The following is a 20,370-nucleotide window of genomic DNA, read 5'->3' as shown; positions in this document are numbered from 1 at the left end:
CTGGTATAGACAGACCACTAGTATAAACAGACCACTGGTATAGACAGACCACTAGTATAAACATAACCACTGGTATAGACAGACCACTAGTATAGACAGACCACTGGTATAGACAGACCACTGGTATAGACAGACCACTAGTATAGACAGACCACTAGTATAGACAGAACCACTGGTATAGACAGACCACTAGTATAGACAGACCACTAGTATAGACAGACCACTGGTATAGACAGACCACTAGTATAGACAGACCACTGGTATAGACAGACCACTAGTATAGACAGAACCACTGGTATAGACAGACCACTAGTATAGACAGAACCACTGGTATAGACAGACCACTAGTATAGACAGACCACTGGTATAGACAGACCACTAGTATAGACAGACCACTGGTATAGACAGACCACTAGTATAAACATAACCACTGGTATAGACAAACCACTGGTATAGACAGACCACTAGTATAGACAGACCACTAGTATAGACAGACCACTGGTATAGACAGAACCACTGGTATAGACAGACCACTAGTATAGACAGACCACTGGTATAGACAGACCACTGGTATAGACAGACCACTAGTATAGACAGACCACTAGTATAGACAGACCACTAGTATAGACAGAACCACTGGTATAGACAGACCACTAGTATAGACAGACCACTAGTATAGACAGAACCACTGGTATAGACAGACCACTAGTATAGACAGACCACTGGTATAGACAGACCACTGGTATAGACAGACCACTGGTATAGACAGACCACTGGTATAGACAGACCACTAGTATAAACAGACCACTGGTATAGACAGACCACTAGTATAAACATAACCACTGGTATAGACAGACCACTAGTATAAACAGACCACTGGTATAGACAGACCACTAGTATAAACATAACCACTGGTATAGACAGACCACTAGTATAAACATAACCACTGGTATAGACAAACCACTGGTATAGACAGACCACTAGTATAGACAGACCACTAGTATAGACAGACCACTGGTATAGACAGAACCACTGGTATAGACAGACCACTAGTATAGACAGACCACTGGTATAGACAGACCACTGGTATAGACAGACCACTAGTATAGACAGACCACTAGTATAGACAGACCACTAGTATAGACAGAACCACTGGTATAGACAGACCACTAGTATAGACAGACCACTAGTATAGACAGAACCACTGGTATAGACAGACCACTAGTATAGACAGACCACTGGTATAGACAGACCACTGGTATAGACAGACCACTGGTATAGACAGACCACTGGTATAGACAGACCACTAGTATAAACAGACCACTGGTATAGACAGACCACTAGTATAAACATAACCACTGGTATAGACAGACCACTAGTATAAACAGACCACTGGTATAGACAGACCACTAGTATAAACATAACCACTGGTATAGACAGACCACTAGTATAAACAGACCACTGGTACAGACAGACCACTGGTATAAACAGACCACTGGTATAGACAGACCACTAGTATAAACATAACCACTGGTATAGACAGACCACTAGTATAAACAGACCACTGGTACAGACAGACCACTGGTATAGACAAACCAGATCACACAAACAAACACAGAAAATATGTTCAATGAATGTTCAATGAACAGCAACTTCCGGTTTATGTTGAGGTACTGCGCTCTGTCTTTTCCTCATGTCTAAAAGACCTGTATGAACAGCTATTTTTGATCTGTCTCACAGTGTTTGTTGTAATATTTGTGTTGTGGAGAAAAATCACCAGGCAGGAGACGTGAGTAACAGTTTAGTATTGTTTAGTAAAAACATCTCGTGCGCCACAGCCCCCGGCCCAATAATGCGCGTGGGCACTTCCTATTAGGTGCCGTAACATAACACTGCCATAATACATTACTGCTTAGTAACAGCATAGTCGAAGCTCGCATCCGCTACAAGACCATGGTGCTTGCCTACGGAGCTGTGAGGGGAACGGCACCTCCATACCTTCAGGCTCTGATCAGGCCCTACACCCAAACAAGGGCACTGCGCTCATCCACCTCTGGCCTGCTCGCCTCCCTACCTCTGAGGAAGCACAGTTCCCGCTCAGCCCAGTCAAAACTGTTCGCTGCTCTGGCACCCCAATGGTGGAACAAGCTCCCTCACGACGCCAGGACAGCGGAGTCAATCACCACCTTCCGGAGACACCTGAAACCCCACCTCTTTAAGGAATACCTAGGATAGGATAAAGTAATCCTTCTAACCCCCCCCTTAAAAGATTTAGATGCACTATTGTAAAGTGGTTGTTCCACTGGATATTATAGGTGAATGCACCAATTTGTAAGTCGCTCTGGATAAGAGCGTCTGCTAAATGACTAAAATGTAAATGTAAGCATAGCAACTAATATGGATAGAGATAGATCACCTATTCTACATTTATGAGTGTGTGGTGTGATATGTTTATGTTCCGGACACAGTGTGTGTGTGTGTGTGTGTGTGTGTGTGTGTGTGTGTGTGTGTGTGTGTGTGTAGTGAGTGAGTGAGTGAGTGAGTGAGTGAGTGAGTGAGTGAGTGAGTGTGTGAGTGAGCGAGATGGCAGTTTCTGTGGAAGAAGCCATACTTTTCCACCAAACACTGTACCACATTTACTTAAAGCTGGGATTGTGAAAGAGAGCCACTGGTCGCCCCAGGTGCGTGTTATTGTTTAAATAATAACTAAATAACGGTAGTCCAGACTCTGCTGTTATATCACACCAGCATCATGGGGAAATAACGGTAGTCCAGACTCTGCTGTTATATCACACCAGCATCATGGGGAAATAACGGTAGTCCAGACTCTGCTGTTATATCACACCAGCATCATGGGGAAATAACGGTAGTCCAGACTCTGCTGTTATATCACACCAGCATCATGGGGAAATAACGGTAGTCCAGACTCTGCTGTTATATCACACCAGCATCATGGGGAAATAACGGTAGTCCAGACTCTGCTGTTATATCACACCAGCATCATGGGGAAATAACGGTAGTCCAGACTCTGCTGTTATATCACACCAGCATCATGGGGAAATAACGGTAGTCCATACTCTGCTGTTATATCACACCAGCATCATGGGGAAATAACGGTAGTCCAGACTCTGCTGTTATATCACACCAGCATCATGGGGAAATAACGGTAGTCCAGACTCTGCTGTTATATCACACCAGCATCATGGGGAAATAACGGTAGTCCAGACTCTGCTGTTATATCACACCAGCATCATGGGGAAATAACGGTAGTCCAGACTCTGCTGTTATATCACACCAGCATCATGGGGAAATAACGGTAGTCCAGACTCTGCTGTTATATCACACCAGCATCATGGGGAAATAACGGTAGTCCAGACTCTGCTGTTATATCACACCAGCATCATGGGGAAATAACGGTAGTCCAGACTCTGCTGTTATATCACACCAGCATCATGGGGAAATAACGGTAGTCCATACTCTGCTGTTATATCACACCAGCATCATGGGGAAATAACGGTAGTCCAGACTCTGCTGTTATATCACACCAGCATCATGGGGAAATAACGGTAGTCCAGACTCTGCTGTTATATCACACCAGCATCATGGGGAAATAACGGTAGTCCAGACTCTGCTGTTATATCACACCAGCATCATGGGGAAATAACGGTAGTCCAGACTCTGCTGTTATATCACACCAGCATCATGGGGAAATAACGGTAGTCCAGACTCTGCTGTTATATCACACCAGCATCATGGGGAAAATTACGGTAGTCCATACTCTGCTGTTATATCACACCAGCATCATGGGGAAATAACGGTAGTCCAGACTCTGCTGTTATATCACACCAGCATCATGGGGAAATAACGGTAGTCCAGACTCTGCTGTTATATCACACCAGCATCATGGGGAAATAACGGTAGTCCAGACTCTGCTGTTATATCACACCAGCATCATGGGGAAATAACGGTAGTCCAGACTCTGCTGTTATATCACACCAGCATCATGGGGAAATAACGGTAGTCCAGACTCTGCTGTTATATCACACCAGCATCATGGGGAAATAACGGTAGTCCAGACTCTGCTGTTATATCACACCAGCATCATGGGGAAATAACGGTAGTCCAGACTCTGCTGTTATATCACACCAGCATCATGGGGAAATAACGGTAGTCCAGACTCTGCTGTTATATCACACCAGCATCATGGGGAAATAACGGTAGTCCAGACTCTGCTGTTATATCACACCAGCATCATGGGGAAATAACGGTAGTCCAGACTCTGCTGTTATATCACACCAGCATCATGGGGAAATAACGGTAGTCCAGACTCTGCTGTTATATCACACCAGCATCATGGGGAAATAACGGTAGTCCAGACTCTGCTGTTATATCACACCAGCATCATGGGGAAATAACGGTAGTCCAGACTCTGCTGTTATATCACACCAGCATCATGGGGAAATAACGGTAGTCCAGACTCTGCTGTTATATCACACCAGCATCATGGGGAAATAACGGTAGTCCAGACTCTGCTGTTATATCACACCAGCATCATGGGGAAATAACGGTAGTCCAGACTCTGCTGTTATATCACACCAGCATCATGGGGAAATAACGGTAGTCCAGACTCTGCTGTTATATCACACCAGCATCATGGGGAAATAACGGTAGTCCAGACTCTGCTGTTATATCACACCAGCATCATGGGGAAATAACGGTAGTCCAGACTCTGCTGTTATATCACACCAGCATCATGGGGAAATAACGGTAGTCCAGACTCTGCTGTTATATCACACCAGCATCATGGGGAAATAACGGTAGTCCAGACTCTGCTGTTATATCACACCAGCATCATGGGGAAATAACGGTAGTCCAGACTCTGCTGTTATATCACACCAGCATCATGGGGAAATAACGGTAGTCCAGACTCTGCTGTTATATCACACCAGCATCATGGGGAAATAACGGTAGTCCATACTCTGCTGTTATATCACACCAGCATCATGGGGAAATAACGGTAGTCCAGACTCTGCTGTTATATCACACCAGCATCATGGGGAAATAACGGTAGTCCAGACTCTGCTGTTATATCACACCAGCATCATGGGGAAATAACGGTAGTCCAGACTCTGCTGTTATATCACACCAGCATCATGGGGAAATAACGGTAGTCCAGACTCTGCTGTTATATCACACCAGCATCATGGGGAAAATAACGGTAGTCCAGACTCTGCTGTTATATCACACCAGCATCATGGGGAAATAACGGTAGTCCAGACTCTGCTGTTATATCACACCAGCATCATGGGGAAATAACGGTAGTCCAGACTCTGCTGTTATATCACACCAGCATCATGGGGAAATAACGGTAGTCCAGACTCTGCTGTTATATCACACCAGCATCATGGGGAAAATTACGGTAGTCCATACTCTGCTGTTATATCACACCAGCATCATGGGGAAATAACGGTAGTCCAGACTCTGCTGTTATATCACACCAGCATCATGGGGAAATAACGGTAGTCCATACTCTGCTGTTGTGCAATGATGTCTAAAGGGAACAAACTGTTTTCGTTGTTTGAAGTGACCTTTTTGTTGTTGTAATATCGTTAACAAACGTGGCAGTTTCACCGCTACAGATTTCAACTTTAACTGTCATTCTTCTTTTATGTGAAAACACAACAACATTTAACTGTTTTTAAAACAACCAGTTTTATTGGTCTTTATCTGACCAAACGTTTACCAGGAAAGTTCCATTCAGTGTTATTGAGTTCAAACAGAATCAGGATTGTAATGTCAACAATTTGACTAAATAAACATTATTTACAAACACCAATCAATAACAACAAGAACCGTCCTTTACTAACTAAAGGTTTTTACCTCACATAGGGACAATGAGGAGTTTATTTCAACCCAAAACCCTGGATAGAGGGGCTCAGTGAACGTGGAGGTGAATGTGATCAGGTGGGTCAGTGTGTCAGAGGAGACTCTGTAGAAGGACAGAGTGCCGGCCGGCCAGTCCAGATACACTCCTACTCTGTTGGACGAGGAGGCAGGTAACTCAGTTCTCTCCTTATTGTGCCTGGCAGTGTGACCGTAATCAGAGCAGCACAGACTCCAGGACTTGTCATTGCATCCAAGCCTACTGTCATCAGCTCTTCCTGTCCTGCTGATTCCTCTGTACGTCATTCCTATGTCATCCCCTCCCCCACTCATCTCTGCCTCCCAGTAACAGCGCCCAGTCAGACCCTCTCTACACAGCACCTGGTCCCAGTAGTTAAATCTCTCTGGGTGATCAGGATACAGCTGGTTCTCTCTCCCCCCTGTCACCTTCCTGTTCCCCTCTGACAGAGAGAGGTTTCTGTGTGCTGTGTTCGGGTCCAGTGTGACATCACAGGCATCTGGTTGGGAAGATCAGTATTAGAAATCATTCACATCAGAATGTTAATCATCAAGGCCTTTTATGAGGAGCATTTATTCATTGAATAATACATCTAATTGACAGACTGCTCTAGATGGAATGAAATAATAAAATAATGATAAAATATTTAATATATTGACTATGTACTATATTGAAACAATAAAAGTAGTTAGAAAGGAAAGAGAGAATACTTGTAAATAATATGTTTTTTAGTGTTTCATTTATCGTCTTTTAATCTACAGTCTATACTTTATATGACCATTTGTATGCCAGCCTATACAGTATATCCAACTGGGCAAAAACTGGTTGAATCAACATTGTTTCCATGTCATTTCAACAACCAAAAAGTACATGTGAGGACGTTGAATCAATGTGGAAAACGGATTGGATTTGTAAGGGAATTTTGTATTTTTTCATCTAACTTTTAACCTAAATCCAAGGACAGGGTGACATTCTTTGTTGATTTCACGTTGAATTCAGGTTAGTCGATAACTCAACCAAACATCAATCAAAACTAGAGGTTGAACTGATGTCTGTGCCCAGTGGGGTGTGTGTCTGATTCTACTTCCTTCAAATGGCAGCTTATATTTCATTTGACCAAGTAGGTCAACAGTTGAGTAACTTGACAATGACTCGGAGGTTAAGCTATTTCCTGTTTCATCACTAATAAAACATTTCACATTTCTTCACAGCAGTCAACACTTACATTTTTTCAGCAGCCAGTACTCTCCACAGTGGTCAACACTGCACAAGAAGGAGAACAGTGATTCAGTAAAAAAAACAAACACACACACACACACACACACACACACACACACACACACACACACACACACACACACACACACACACACACACACACACACACACACACACACACACACACACCATTTCCTGGCTTTGCACCCTTGATTAAATGGTTATAACTAACCCAGGAACCCTGAACCAATATTGTCCATGTCACACATGAATTGACACAAACTCCACAATCCCTCTCCACATACTTGAGTTTCTCCAGTCTGCAGTGTGGATCCTCCAGTCCAGCAGAGAGCAGTCTGACTCCTGAGTCTCCTGGGATATTGTAGCTCAGGTCCAGCTCTCTCAGGTAGGAGGGATTGGAGCTCAGAGCTGAGGCCAGAGAAGCACAGCCTTTCTTTGTGATCAGACAGCGTGACAGCCTGCAGAGTTTATCACATATTTACACTCTCTAGTGATTAAAAGAGAAATGGCAGGTGTGTGTCTTCCTCAAACTCAACAGATATTTGCATTTAAAAAATGACCTGATAAAAATAATATTACAATCACATAATTATATAACTAAAAACATTTGACTTTAGTAAGCAAAATGAAAATAAATGATATCAATAGATTGTGTAATTCTTCCTCTTCCAAACATGAATCTGCAGTTAGGTATCTATAACATTTCAATTCAGCTGAGACCAAACTCCCTAGTCTGACATTATTTATTTAACTAGACAAGTCAGTTAAGAACAAATTCTTATTTACAATCACAGCCTACTAATTGTCCTCTATAAATACCTGTTGATCACATGATGAACTATCCCCTTTAGTAAACTAATACAGAACACTGACCTCAGAGTCTCCAGTTTACAGTGGGGATTCCCCAGTCCAGCAGAGAGCAGCTTCACTCCTGAATCCTGCAGGTTGTTGTTTCTCAGATCCAGCTCTCTCAAGTGTGAGGGGTTTGACCTCAGAGTCTCCAGTTTACAGTGGGGATTCCCCAGTCCAGCAGAGAGCAGCTTCGCTCCTGAATCTTGCAGGTTGTTGTCACTCGGGTCCAGCTCTCTCAGGTTTGAGGAGGTTGAGTTGAAAGCTGAGGCCAAGGCTTCACAGCATTTCTCTGTGTACAGTACATGTAGCAGAATATTTGAGAACCAACAATGAATAAGTAATATGCTAATGTATATTCTAACTGACACCCCTACTCATTCAAGGGTTTTTCTTTATTTTTATTATTTTCTACATTGTAGAATAATAGTGAAGACATCAAAACTATGAAATAACACATATGGAATCATGTAGTAAACAAAATAGTGTTAAACAAATCTAAATATATTTTATATTTGAGTTTCCTCAAAGTAGCCACCCTTTGCCGTGATGACAGCTTTGCACACTCTTGGCATTCTCTCAACCAGCTTCATGAGGTAGTCACCTGGAATGCATTTTCAATTAACAGGTGTGCCTTGTTAAAAGTTAATTTGTGGAATTTCTTTCCTTCTTAATGCGTTTGAGCCAATCAGTTGTGTTATGACAAGTTAGGGGTGGTATACAGAAGATAGCCCTATTTGGTAAAAGACCAAGTCCATATTATGGCAAGAACAGCTCAAAAAAGCTAAGACAAATGACAGTCCATCATTACTTTAAGACAGGAAGGTCAGTCAATACGGAAAATGTCAAGAACTTTGAAAGTTTCTTCAAGTGCAGTCGCAAAAACCATCATGTGTTATAATGAAACTGGCTCTCATGAGGGCCGCCACAGGAAAGGAAGACCCAGAGTTACCTCTGCTGCAGAGGATAAGTTCATTAGAGTTACCAGACTCAGAAATAGCAGCCCAAATAAATGCTTCATAGAGTTCAATTAACAGACACATCTCAACATCAACTGTTCAGATGAGACTGCATGAATCAGGCCTTCATGGTCGAAATGCTGCAAAGAAACCACTACTAAAGGACACCAATAAGAAGAAGAGACTTGCTTGGGCCAAGAAACACGAGCAATGGACATTAGACCGGTGGAAATCTGTCCTTTGGTCTGATGAGTCCAAATTGGAGATTTTTGGTTCCAACCGCCGTGTCTTTGTGAGACGCAGAGTAGGTGAACGGATGATCTCCGCATGTGTGGTTCCCACCGTGAAGCATGGAGGTGGAGGTGTGATGGTATTTTGCTGGTGACACTGTCTGTAATTTATTTAGAATTCAAGACACACTTAACCAGCATGGCTACCACAGCATTCTGCAGCAATACGCCATCCCATCTGGTTTGGGCTTAGTGGGACCATAATTTGTTTTTCAACAGGACAATGACCTAAAACACACCTCCAGGCTGTGTAAGGGATATTTGACCAAGGAGAGTGATGAAGTTGCTCATCAGATGACCTGGCCTCCACAATCACCCAACCTCAACTCAATTGAGATGGTTTGGGATGAGCTGGACCGCAGAGTGGAGGAAAGCAGCCAACAAGTGCTCAGCATATGTGGGATCTCCTTCAAGACTGTTGGAAAAGCATTCCTCATGAAGCTGGTTGAGAGAATGCCAAGAGTGTGCAAAGCTGTCATCATGGCAAAGGGTGGTGTCACGATTCCCACCGACGGTGGCGCCCCCTCCTGCTCGGGTGGCGCTCGGCGGTCGTCGTCACCGGCCTATTATCTGCCACTGATTCCCTTTTTGGTTTTCCCTTCTTTTTGGTTTTGTGCACCTGTGTTTAGTTTGGTTAATTAGCGGGACTATTTATGTTAGCTGGTCCGCTTCCGTGTTGTGCGAGATTATTTCGATTGTGACGGCTCATGTTCGTGTCGGCGCTATTTTACATTTACGCCGTGTGTATTTTCTCCCCTGTGTTTGGGAGTATTTGTTTGATGAGTGAGTGTCAATTAAATACGCCACTACCCTGTGTTCGCCGCTTCCTGTGCCTCATTCCTTCACCACGACTGCCAACCCGTTACAGGTGGCTACTTTGAAGAATCTCAAATATAAAATATATTTAGATTTGTTTAACACTATTTTGTTTACTACATGATTCCATATGTGTTATTTCATAGTTTTGATGTCTTCACTATTATTCTACAATGTAGAAAATGGTAAAAATAAAGAAAAACACTTGAATGAGTAGGTGTCTCCAAACTATTGACCCGTACTGTATATATACTTTTTTATTTTTTTTACGTGTATTTACAGAGCTGTCCTGGAGGCTTTGACCACTGGCAGCAGCCTCAGAAGACCTTCCTCTGATCTGGAGTATTTCTTCAGGTCAAACACATCCAGCTCCTTTTCTGAAGTCAGCAACACAAAGACCAGAGCTGACCACTGTGCAGGTGACAGGTTGGTTTTGGACAGATTTCCTGAATGTAGGTATCTTTGGATCTCCTCCACTAGAGAATGGTCATTCAGTTCATTCAGGCAGTGGAACAGATTGATGCACCTCTCTGGAGATGGAGTGTTCCTGATCTTCTCCTTGATGTACTTGACTGTTTCCTCATGGCTCAGTGAGCTGCTTCTGGTTATTCTTGTCTGTGTCAGTAGGCCGTGTAAGTGAGTCTGATTGGAGTCTAGTGAAAGGCCTAGAAGGAAACGGAGGAACAGGTCCAGGTGTCCATTCTCACTCTGTAAGGATTTATCCACTGCAATAGTGTGGAAGGTGATGGCAGGATTCAACTTCACTCGAATTTTTCTGATGAAGGATTGGTCTTCGGTCATTGGGTTTACATTGTTGTTGTTGAAGGAGAGGAAAACATATAACGCAGTCAGAAACTCCTGAACGTTCAGATGCACAAAGCAGTACACCTTGTCTTGGAACGGCCCATAGTCCTGTCTAAAGATCTGTGTACACACTCCTGAGTTCACTGAGGCTTCAGTGACATCAATGCCATACTTTTTCAGGTCTGCCTCATAGAAAATGAGGTTGCCATTTTCCAGCTGGTTAAAAGCAAGTTTCCCCAGTGCCATGAAGCTCTCTTTATCCCTGTGTGGATCTCTCTCACCTTTCTTGTGGTATTTCTCATTCATCTGTTTGGTCTGAAATACCAGTAACCCAATAAATAATTGAGTCAGTGTCTTGGGCATCTCTTCATTCCTATCTGTACTCAACACATGCTCCAGAACTGTAGCTAAGATCCAGCAGAAGACTGGAATGTGACACATGATGTGGAGGCTCCTTGATGTCTTTACGTGTGAGATGATTCTGTTGGCCAGGTCCTCATCACTGAATCTCTTCCTGAAGTACTCCTCCTTCTGTGGGTCATTGAACCCTTGTACCTCTGTCACCTGGTCAACACACTCAGGAGGGATGTGATTGGTTGCTGCAGGTCTGGAGGTTATCCAGAGGAGAGCAGGTGGAAGCAGATTCCCATTGATGAGGTTTGTCAGCAGCACGTCCACTGAGGTTGGCTCTGTGACATCACACCAGCTCTTACAGTTCTCGTACTCATCCAGACCATCAAGGACAAATACAACTTTGCTCTCATTGTGGTTTCCTGGTTTTTGCAATTTTGTTAAAATGTGATTCAAAAAGTCCCTCTCAATCACTCTAGTCTCTGAGACACATTTATGTAGAAGTTCCACAAAACTGTACTTTTCCCCTCACCAAATTCAGATCCCGAAAAGGGAGTGAAATTATGAATTGGATATCCTGAATGAACTTCTGCACAGAAACTGTTTTTTCAATTCCAGCGACTGTCAGCACAGTTCTGATAGGTTTGTCTTTTCCAGGTGATTGTTTGAAGATGTCATTGCAGAGGATTTTAGCCTCTGGTCTTGCTGGATTCTTGGACGTGATCTCGATCTGTCTCACCTCATGTTCATTATTGACCTCTCCACTTCCACCCTCTGTGATGTAGAGCTCTGTGTAGATCTCATTGAGAAGTTGCTTATGGCCCTGCTTTGGTACCCCGTTGAATACATGCTGAAACTTATTTTTTTACTTCCAGTTTATATTCATGTTGGAACTTCTCACCATCTTCATCTGAAGGACCTGACAATGGACAATGGTTATAGAATAGTTAGCAAGCATGTGTTGTTCTCTAGATGCTCAACACTACACAATAAACAAATATATACATTTTTTATTTTACAATATATATGGTTATTGGAAAAATCTAAGCACAGGAAATGAATGGGCATTTCAAAGAAAAAGGATCATTTTACAGGTTAGCCAATAACAAACATACAAATACTGTATAACTTATTTAAGAATTTATATAGAATTTCAATTTTAACAATACAGTAGAATATATACTGCTCAAAAAAATAAAGGGAACACTTAAACAACACATCCTAGATCTGAATGAAAGAAATAATCTTATTAAATACTTTTTTCTTTACATAGTTGAATGTGCTGACAACAAAATCACACAAAAATAATCAATGGAAATCCAATTTATCAACCCATGGAGGTCTGTATTTGGAGTCACACTCAAAATTAAAGTGGAAAACCACACTACAGGCTGATCCAACTTTGATGTAATGTCCTTAAAACAAGTCAAAATGAGGCTCAGTAGTGTGTGTGGCCTCCACGTGCCTGTATGACCTCCCTACAACGCCTGGGCATGCTCCTGATGAGGTGGCGGATGGTCTCCTGAGGGATCTCCTCCCAGACCTGGACTAAAGCATCCGCCAAATCCTGGACAGTCTGTGGTGCAACGTGGTGTTGGTGGATGGAGCGAGACATGATGTCCCAGATGTGCTCAATTGGATTCAGGTCTTGGGAACGGGTGGGCCAGTCCATAGCATCAATGCTTTCCTTTTGCAGGAACTGCTGACACACTCCAGCCACATGAGGTCTAGCATTGTTTTGCATTAGGAGGAACCCAGGGCCAACCGCACCAGCATATGGTCTCACAAGGGGTCTGAGGATCTCATCTCGGTACCTAATGGCAGTCAGGCTACCTCTGGCGAGCACATGGAGGGCTGTGCGGCCCCCCAAAGAAATGCCACCCCACACCATGACTGACCCACCGCCAAACCGGTCATGCTGGAGGATGTTGCAGGCAGCAGAACGTTCTCCACGGCGTCTCCAGACTCTGTCACGTCTGTCACATGTGCTCAGTGTGAACCTGCTTTCATCTGTGAAGAGCACAGGGCACCAGTGGCGAATTTGCCAATCTTGGTGTTCTCTGGCAAATGCCAAACGTCCTGCACGGTGTTGGGCTGTAAGCACAACCCCCACCTGTGGACGTCGGGCCCTCATACCACCCTCATGGAGTCTGTTTCTGATCGTTTGAGCAGACATATGCACATTTGTGGCCTGCTGGAGGTCATTTTGCATGGCTCTGGCAGTGCTTCTCCTGCTCCTCCTTGCACAAAGGCGGAGGTAGCGGTCCTGCTGCTGGGTTGTTGCCCTCCTACGGCCTCCTCCACGTCTCCTGATGTACTGGCCTGTCTCCTGGTAGCGCCTCCATGCTCTGGACACTACGCTGACAGACACAGCAAACCTTCTTGCCACAGCTCGCATTGATGTACCATCCTGGATGAGCTGCACTACCTGAGCTACTTGTGTGGGTTGTAGACTCTGTCTCATGCTACCACTAGAGTGAAAGCACCGCCAGCATTCAAAAGTGACCAAAACATCAGCCAGGAAGCATAGGAACTGAGAAGTGGTCTGTGGTCCCCACCTGCACAACCACTCCTTTCTTGGGGGTGTCTTGCTAATTGCCTATAATTTCCACCTGTTGTCTATTCCATTTGCACAACAGCATGTGAAATGTATTGTCAATCAGTGTTGCTTCCTAAGTGGACAGTTTGATTTCACAGAAGTGTGATTGACTTGGAGTTACATTGTGTTGTTTAAGTGTTCCCTTTATTTTTTTGAGCAGTGTATAATTTACATATATGAACACTTGGACAATGAGTCATTTAGAGCATTGGGCCAGTAACCGAAAGGTTGCTGGATCGAATCCCTGAGCTGACAAGGTAAAAATCTGTCATTCTGCCAAAATTAATCTTGTACCAAAACACTTTCTACTTTTACAGTCTATAACAAAACCTTTTACAACAGTCAGCAGGTGGTGGAGCCCGGCCTGCTCTACTGATAACAGACTGGGACAGGGTGCTGCTAGTTACAGTCTATAACAAAACCTTTTACAACAGTCAGTGGTGGAGCCCAGCCTGCTCTACTGATAACAGACTGGGACAGGGTGCTGCTAGTTACAGTCTATAACAAAACCTTTTACAGTCAGCAGGTGGTGGAGCCCGGCCTGCTCTACTGATAACAGACTGGGACAGGCTGCTGCTAGTTCCTGGTAAACCATGTTGTAATAAAGGGCAAAGTCCATCTCTTATAATGCTTTCATGGTAGAAATGAAACAGTGCCTTCAGAAAGTATTCAGACCCCTTTCCTTTTCCCACATTTTGTTACATTACAGCCTTATACTAAAATGGGTTAAATTATTTTTTTCCCCTCATCAATCAACACACAATACCCCATAATGACAAAGCAAACATAGTTTTTTTTAAATGTTTGCTAATTTTTATATATATATATTTATAAAAAATAAAATATTTTCTTTTACATAAGTATTCAGATTCTTTCCTATGAGATTCGAAATTGAGCTCAGGTGCATCCTGTTTCCATTGATCCTCCTTGAGATGTTTCTACAACTTGATTGGAGTCCACCTGTGGTAAATTCAATTCATTGGGCAGGAAACAGGATTGTGTCGAGGCACAGTTCTGGGGAATTGCTGGACCTCTCTACCGGCAATTTGGCCCGCTTTTCAGAACCAGACTGCTCTAATTCTTCAATGTTTGAGGGGTGCCCTCCACCAAATGCTTTTTCCAGATCTCTCCATTGGTTTTGGATGGGATTCAGGTCTGGACTCTTCGCTGGCCACTCCAGAACAGTCTGGAGTTTCTTCTTGAACCATTCCTGGGTGCTTTTTGATGTGTGTTTGGGGTCATTGTCCTGCTGGAAGAACCTACAACCTTCAATGGAGACCAGTTTTTGGACATTGGGTTTAACATTGGTCTCAAACACCTGATAATCTGCTGATTTCTTTATGCCTTGTGGCACGTTCAACACAAAACACTAAAGCACACAGAGCTGGTAAAGGCTAATCTGATCCTGGGCTGTTTCATTACACACAGAGCTGGTAAAGGCTAATCTGATCCTGGGCTGTTTCATTACACACAGAGCTGGTAAAGGCTAATCTGATCCTGGGCTGTTTCATTACACACAGAGCTGGTAAAGGCTAATCTGATCCTGGGCTGTTTCATTACACAGAGCTGGTAAAGGCTAATCTGATCCTGGGCTGTTTCATTACACACAGAGCTGGTAAAGGCTAATCTGATCCTGGGCTGTTTCATTACACACAGAGCTGGTAAAGGCTAATCTGATCCTAGGCTGTTTCGTTACACACAGAGCTGGTAAAGGCTAATCTGATCCTGGGCTGTTTCATTACACACAGAGCTGGTAAAGGCTAATCTGATCCTGGGCTGTTTCATTACACACAGAGCTGGTAAAGGCTAATCTGATCCTGGGCTGTTTCGTTACACACAGAGCTGATAAAGGCTAATCTGATCCTGGGCTGTTTCATTACACACAGAGCTGGTAAAGGCTAATCTGATCCTGGGCTGTTTCATTACACACAGAGCTGGTAAAGGCTAATCTGATCCTGGGCTGTTTCATTACACACAGAGCTGGTAAAGGCTAATCTGATCCTGGGCTGTTTCGTTACACACAGAGCTGGTAAAGGCTAATCTGATCCTGGGCTGTTTCGTTACACACAGAGCTGGTAAAGGCTAATCTGATCCTGGGCTGTTTCATTACACACAGAGCTGGTAAAGGCTAATCTGATCCTGGGCTGTTTCATTACACACAGAGCTGGTAAAGGCTAATCTGATCCTGGGCTGTTTCATTACACAGAGCTGGCAAAGGCTAATCTGATCCTGGGCTATTTCATTACACACAGAGCTGGTAAAGGCTAATCTGATCCTGGGCTGTTTCATTACACACAGAGCTGGTAAAGGCTAATCTGATCCTGGGCTGTTTCATTACACAGAGCTGGCAAAGGCTAATCTGATCCTGGGCTGTTTCATTACACACAGAGCTGGTAAAGGCTAATCTGATCCTGGGCTATTTCATTACACACAGAGCTGGTAAAGGCTAATCTGATCCTGGGCTGTTTCGTTACACACAGAGCTGGTAAAGGCTAATCTGATCCTGGGCTGTTTCATTACACACAGAGCTGATAAAGGCTAATCTGATCCTGGGCTGTTTCATTACACACAGAGCTGGTAAAGGCTAATCTGATCCTGGGCTGTTTCATTACACACAGAGCTGGTAAAGGCTAATCTGATCCTGGGCTGTTTCATTACACACAGAGCTGGTAAAGGCTAATCTGATCCTGGGCTGTTTCATTACACACAGAGCTGGTAAAGGCTAATCTGATCCTGGGCTGTTTCATTACACACAGAGCTGGTAAAGGCTAATCTGATCCTGGGCTGTTTCATTACACACAGAGCTGGTAAAGGCTAATCTGATCCTGGGCTGTTTCATTACACACAGAGCTGATAAAGGCTAATCTGATCCTGGGCTGTTTCATTACACACAGAGCTGGTAAAGGCTAATCTGATTCTGGGCTGTTTCATTACACACAGAGCTGGTAAAGGCTAATCTGATCCTGGGCTGTTTCATTACACACAGAGCTGGTAAAGGCTAATCTGATCCTGGGCTGTTTCATTACACACAGAGCTGGTAAAGGCTAATCTGATCCTGGGCTGTTTCATTACACACAGAGCTGGTAAAGGCTAATCTGATCCTGGGCTGTTTCATTACACACAGAGCTGGTAAAGGCTAATCTGATCCTGGGCTGTTTCGTTACACACAGAGCTGGTAAAGGCTAATCTGATCCTGGGCTGTTTCGTTACACACAGAGCTGGTAAAGGCTAATCTGATCCTGGGCTGTTTCATTACACACAGAGCTGGTAAAGGCTAATCTGATCCTGGGCTGTTTCGTTACACACAGAGCTGGTAAAGGCTAATCTGATCCTGGGCTGTTTCATTACACACAGAGCTGGTAAAGGCTAATCTGATCCTGGGCTGTTTCATTACACACAGAGCTGGTAAAGGCTAATCTGATCCTGGGCTGTTTCATTACACACAGAGCTGGTAAAGGCTAATCTGATCCTGGGCTGTTTCATTACACACAGAGCTGGTAAAGGCTAATCTGATCCTGGGCTGTTTCATTACACACAGAGCTGGTAAAGGCTAATCTGATCCTGGGCTGTTTCATTACACACAGAGCTGGTAAAGGCTAATCTGATCCTGGGCTGTTTCTGTGTACTGGACAGGATTCAATCTGTGTTATAAAGCTGCGTACTGGACAGGATTCAATCTGTGTTATAAAGCTGTGTACTGGACAGGATTCAATCTGTGTTATAAAGCTGTGTACTGGACAGGATTCAATCTGTGTTATAAAGCTGCGTACTGGACAGGATTCAATCTGTGTTATAAAGCTGCGTACTGGACAGGATTCAATCAGTGTTATAAAGCTGCGTACTGGACAGGATTCAATCTGTGTTATAAAGCTGTGTACTGGACAGGATTCAATCTGTGTTATAAAGCTGCGTACTGGACAGGATTCAATCTGTGTTTTAAAGCTGCGTACTGGACAGGATTCAATCTGTGTTATAAAGCTGCGTACTGGACAGGATTCAATCTGTGTTATAAAGCTGCGTACTGGACAGGATTCAATCTGTGTTATAAAGCTGCGTACTGGACAGGATTCAATCTGTGTTATAAAGCTGCGTACTGGACAGGATTCAATCAGTGTTATAAAGCTGCGTACTGGACAGGATTCAATCTGTGTTATAAAGCTGCGTACTAGACAGCTGACAATGAAACTTTTACATGCAATTTATACATGAACAAACATCTTCAGCATTTACCATGAATGTGATCTCCGTGAACGCTGGGGACATTGCCTTTAGAGGAGCGTTGTCGGCTGTTTAGAGTGTCGACCTGTAACGTGCCTTGGATTGAATCCTGGCCAAAGATCGACAGACAGACCAGACAAACAGACCAAACCAGACAAACAGACCAGACAAACAGACAGACAGACCAGACAGACAGACCAGACAAACAGACCAAACCAGACAAACAGACCAGACAAACAGACAGACAGACCAGACAGACAGACCAGACAAACAGACCAGACAAAACAGACCAGACAAACAGACCAGACAAAACAGACCAGACAAACAGACCAGACAAACAGACCAGACAAACAGACCAGACAAACAGACCAGACAAACAGACCAGACAAACAGACAGACAGACAGACCAGACAAACAGACCAGACCAGACAAACAGACAGACAAACAGACCAGACAAACAGACCAGACAAACAGACCAGACAGACAGACAGACAGACCAGACAGACCAGACAGACAGACCAGACAAACAGACCAGACAGACAGACAAACAGACAAACAGACAGACCAGACAGACAGACCAGACACAGACAAACAGACAGACAAACAGACAGACCAGACAAACAGACAGAGACAGGTTAACAAAAAAAGTACTTTATTTTTTTCAACTTTTTTACACGTCAGTTTGATTCATGTCCCGAAAAAATAATGCACACTTAAAAACTAGTGCATGTATACAAATATAAAATAATTACAATATGCATACTTACAAATTATATAAATATGTAACAGCACAGTTATGTACTCAATGGTTTAACAGCGTATGTTCTGAGATGGCTTGTCTCCCTAATGGCACCTTATTCCATTTATAGTGCACTACATAGGGAATAGGGCCCATAGTGGCGCACTACATAGGGAATAGGGCCCATAGTAGCGCACTACATAGGGAATAGGGCCCATAGTAGCGCACTACATAGGGAATAGGGCCCATAGTGGCGCACTACATAGGGAATAGGGCCCATAGTGGCGCACTACATAGGGAATAGGGCCCATAGTGGCGCACTACATAGGGAATAGGGCCCATAGTAGCGCACTACATAGGGAATAGGGCCCATAGTAATGCACTACATAGGGAATAGGGTGACATTTGGGACAACCCCTTACACTCAACAGACAAATCAAAAGCACGTCTCCTTGATTTACATAAAATAAACCCCACCAAGGATAAAATAAAGAAGTAACGCCACAGGAAAGCAACATCAAAGCCTCGGCCCAGTAGGCCACTACTGGCTTCACCTTCTGAGAACACACTATTCCCCCATATGGGCCCTGGTCATTAATGACTTCCTATTCCCCCATATGGGCCCTGGTCATTAATGACTTCCTATTCCCCCATATGGGCCCTGGTCATTAATGACTTCCTATTCCCCCATATGGGCCCTGGTCATTAATGACTTCCTATTCCCCCATATGGGCCCTGGTCATTAATGACTTCCTATTCCCCCATATGGGCCCTGGTCATTAATGACTTCCTATTCCCCATATGGGCCCTGGTCATTAATGACTTCCTATTCCCCCATATGGGCCCTGGTCATTAATGACTTCCTATTCCCCATATGGGCCCTGGTCATTAATGACTTCCTATTCCCCCATATGGGCCCTGGTCATTAATGACTTCCTATTCCCCCATATGGGCCCTGGCCATTAATGACTTCCTATTCCCCCATATGGGCCCTGGCCATTAATGACTTCCTATTCCCCCATATGGGCCCTGGTCATTAATGACTTCCTATTCCCCCATATGGGCCCTGGTCATTAATGACTTCCTATTCCCCCATATGGGCCCTGGTCATTAATGACTTCCTATTCCCCCATATGGGCCGTGGCCATTAATGACTTCCTATTCCCCCATATGGGCCCTGGTCATTAATGACTTCCTATTCCCCCATATGGGCCCTGGTCATTAATGACTTCCTATTCCCCCATATGGGCCCTGGTCATTAATGACTTCCTATTCCCCCATATGGGCCCTGGTCATTAATGACTTCCTATTCCCCCATATGGGCCCTGGTCATTAATGACTTCCTATTCCCCCATATGGGCCCTGGTCATTAATGACTTCCTATTCCCCCATATGGGCCCTGGTCATTAATGACTTCCTATTCCCCCATATGGGCCCTGGCCATTAATGACTTCCTATTCCCCCATATGGGCCCTGGTCATTAATGACTTCCTATTCCCCCATATGGGCCCTGGTCATTAATGACTTCCTATTCCCCATATGGGCCCTGGTCATTAATGACTTCCTATTCCCCCATATGGGCCGTGGCCATTAATGACTTCCTA

The 20,370-nt window shown here is 44.0% G+C and overlaps 1 protein-coding gene across 1 annotated transcript; it reads right to left on the bottom strand.

Moving 5' to 3' along the window:
* Window positions 1–5,693: 5,693 nt before the first annotated feature.
* Window positions 5,694–11,954, bottom strand: LOC106606221 (NLR family CARD domain-containing protein 3-like). The gene is made up of 6 exons (XM_045721270.1): window positions 11,950–11,954; window positions 10,629–11,685; window positions 8,015–8,280; window positions 7,426–7,599; window positions 7,128–7,165; window positions 5,694–6,401 (listed from the first exon to the last, which is right to left on the bottom strand). The coding sequence occupies exons 1-6, from the start codon at window positions 11,952–11,954 to the stop codon at window positions 5,863–5,865; spliced, it is 2,079 nt and encodes a 692-aa protein (XP_045577226.1). The 3' UTR covers window positions 5,694–5,862.
* Between the last annotated feature and the right edge of the window lie 8,416 nt (window positions 11,955–20,370).

Source organism: Salmo salar, chromosome ssa06 (assembly GCF_905237065.1).
Source record: "Salmo salar chromosome ssa06, Ssal_v3.1, whole genome shotgun sequence".
NCBI classification, from domain to species: domain Eukaryota; kingdom Metazoa; phylum Chordata; class Actinopteri; order Salmoniformes; family Salmonidae; genus Salmo; species Salmo salar.
The sequence above is the reverse complement of the archived record's forward strand: the minus strand, read 5'-3'. Positions and strand labels throughout refer to the sequence as shown.

Bases quoted from the DNA above. Each gene is read 5' to 3' on its own strand.
- LOC106606221 (XM_045721270.1), bottom strand. The intron at 7,600-8,014 runs GTCAGTGTTCTG...TAAACTCTGCAG, and splicing joins TGTAAACTGGAGACTCTGAG to GCTGTCACGCTGTCTGATCA. The intron at 6,402-7,127 runs GTAAGTGTTGAC...CTTCCCAACCAG, and splicing joins GTACTGGCTGCTGAAAAAAT to ATGCCTGTGATGTCACACTG.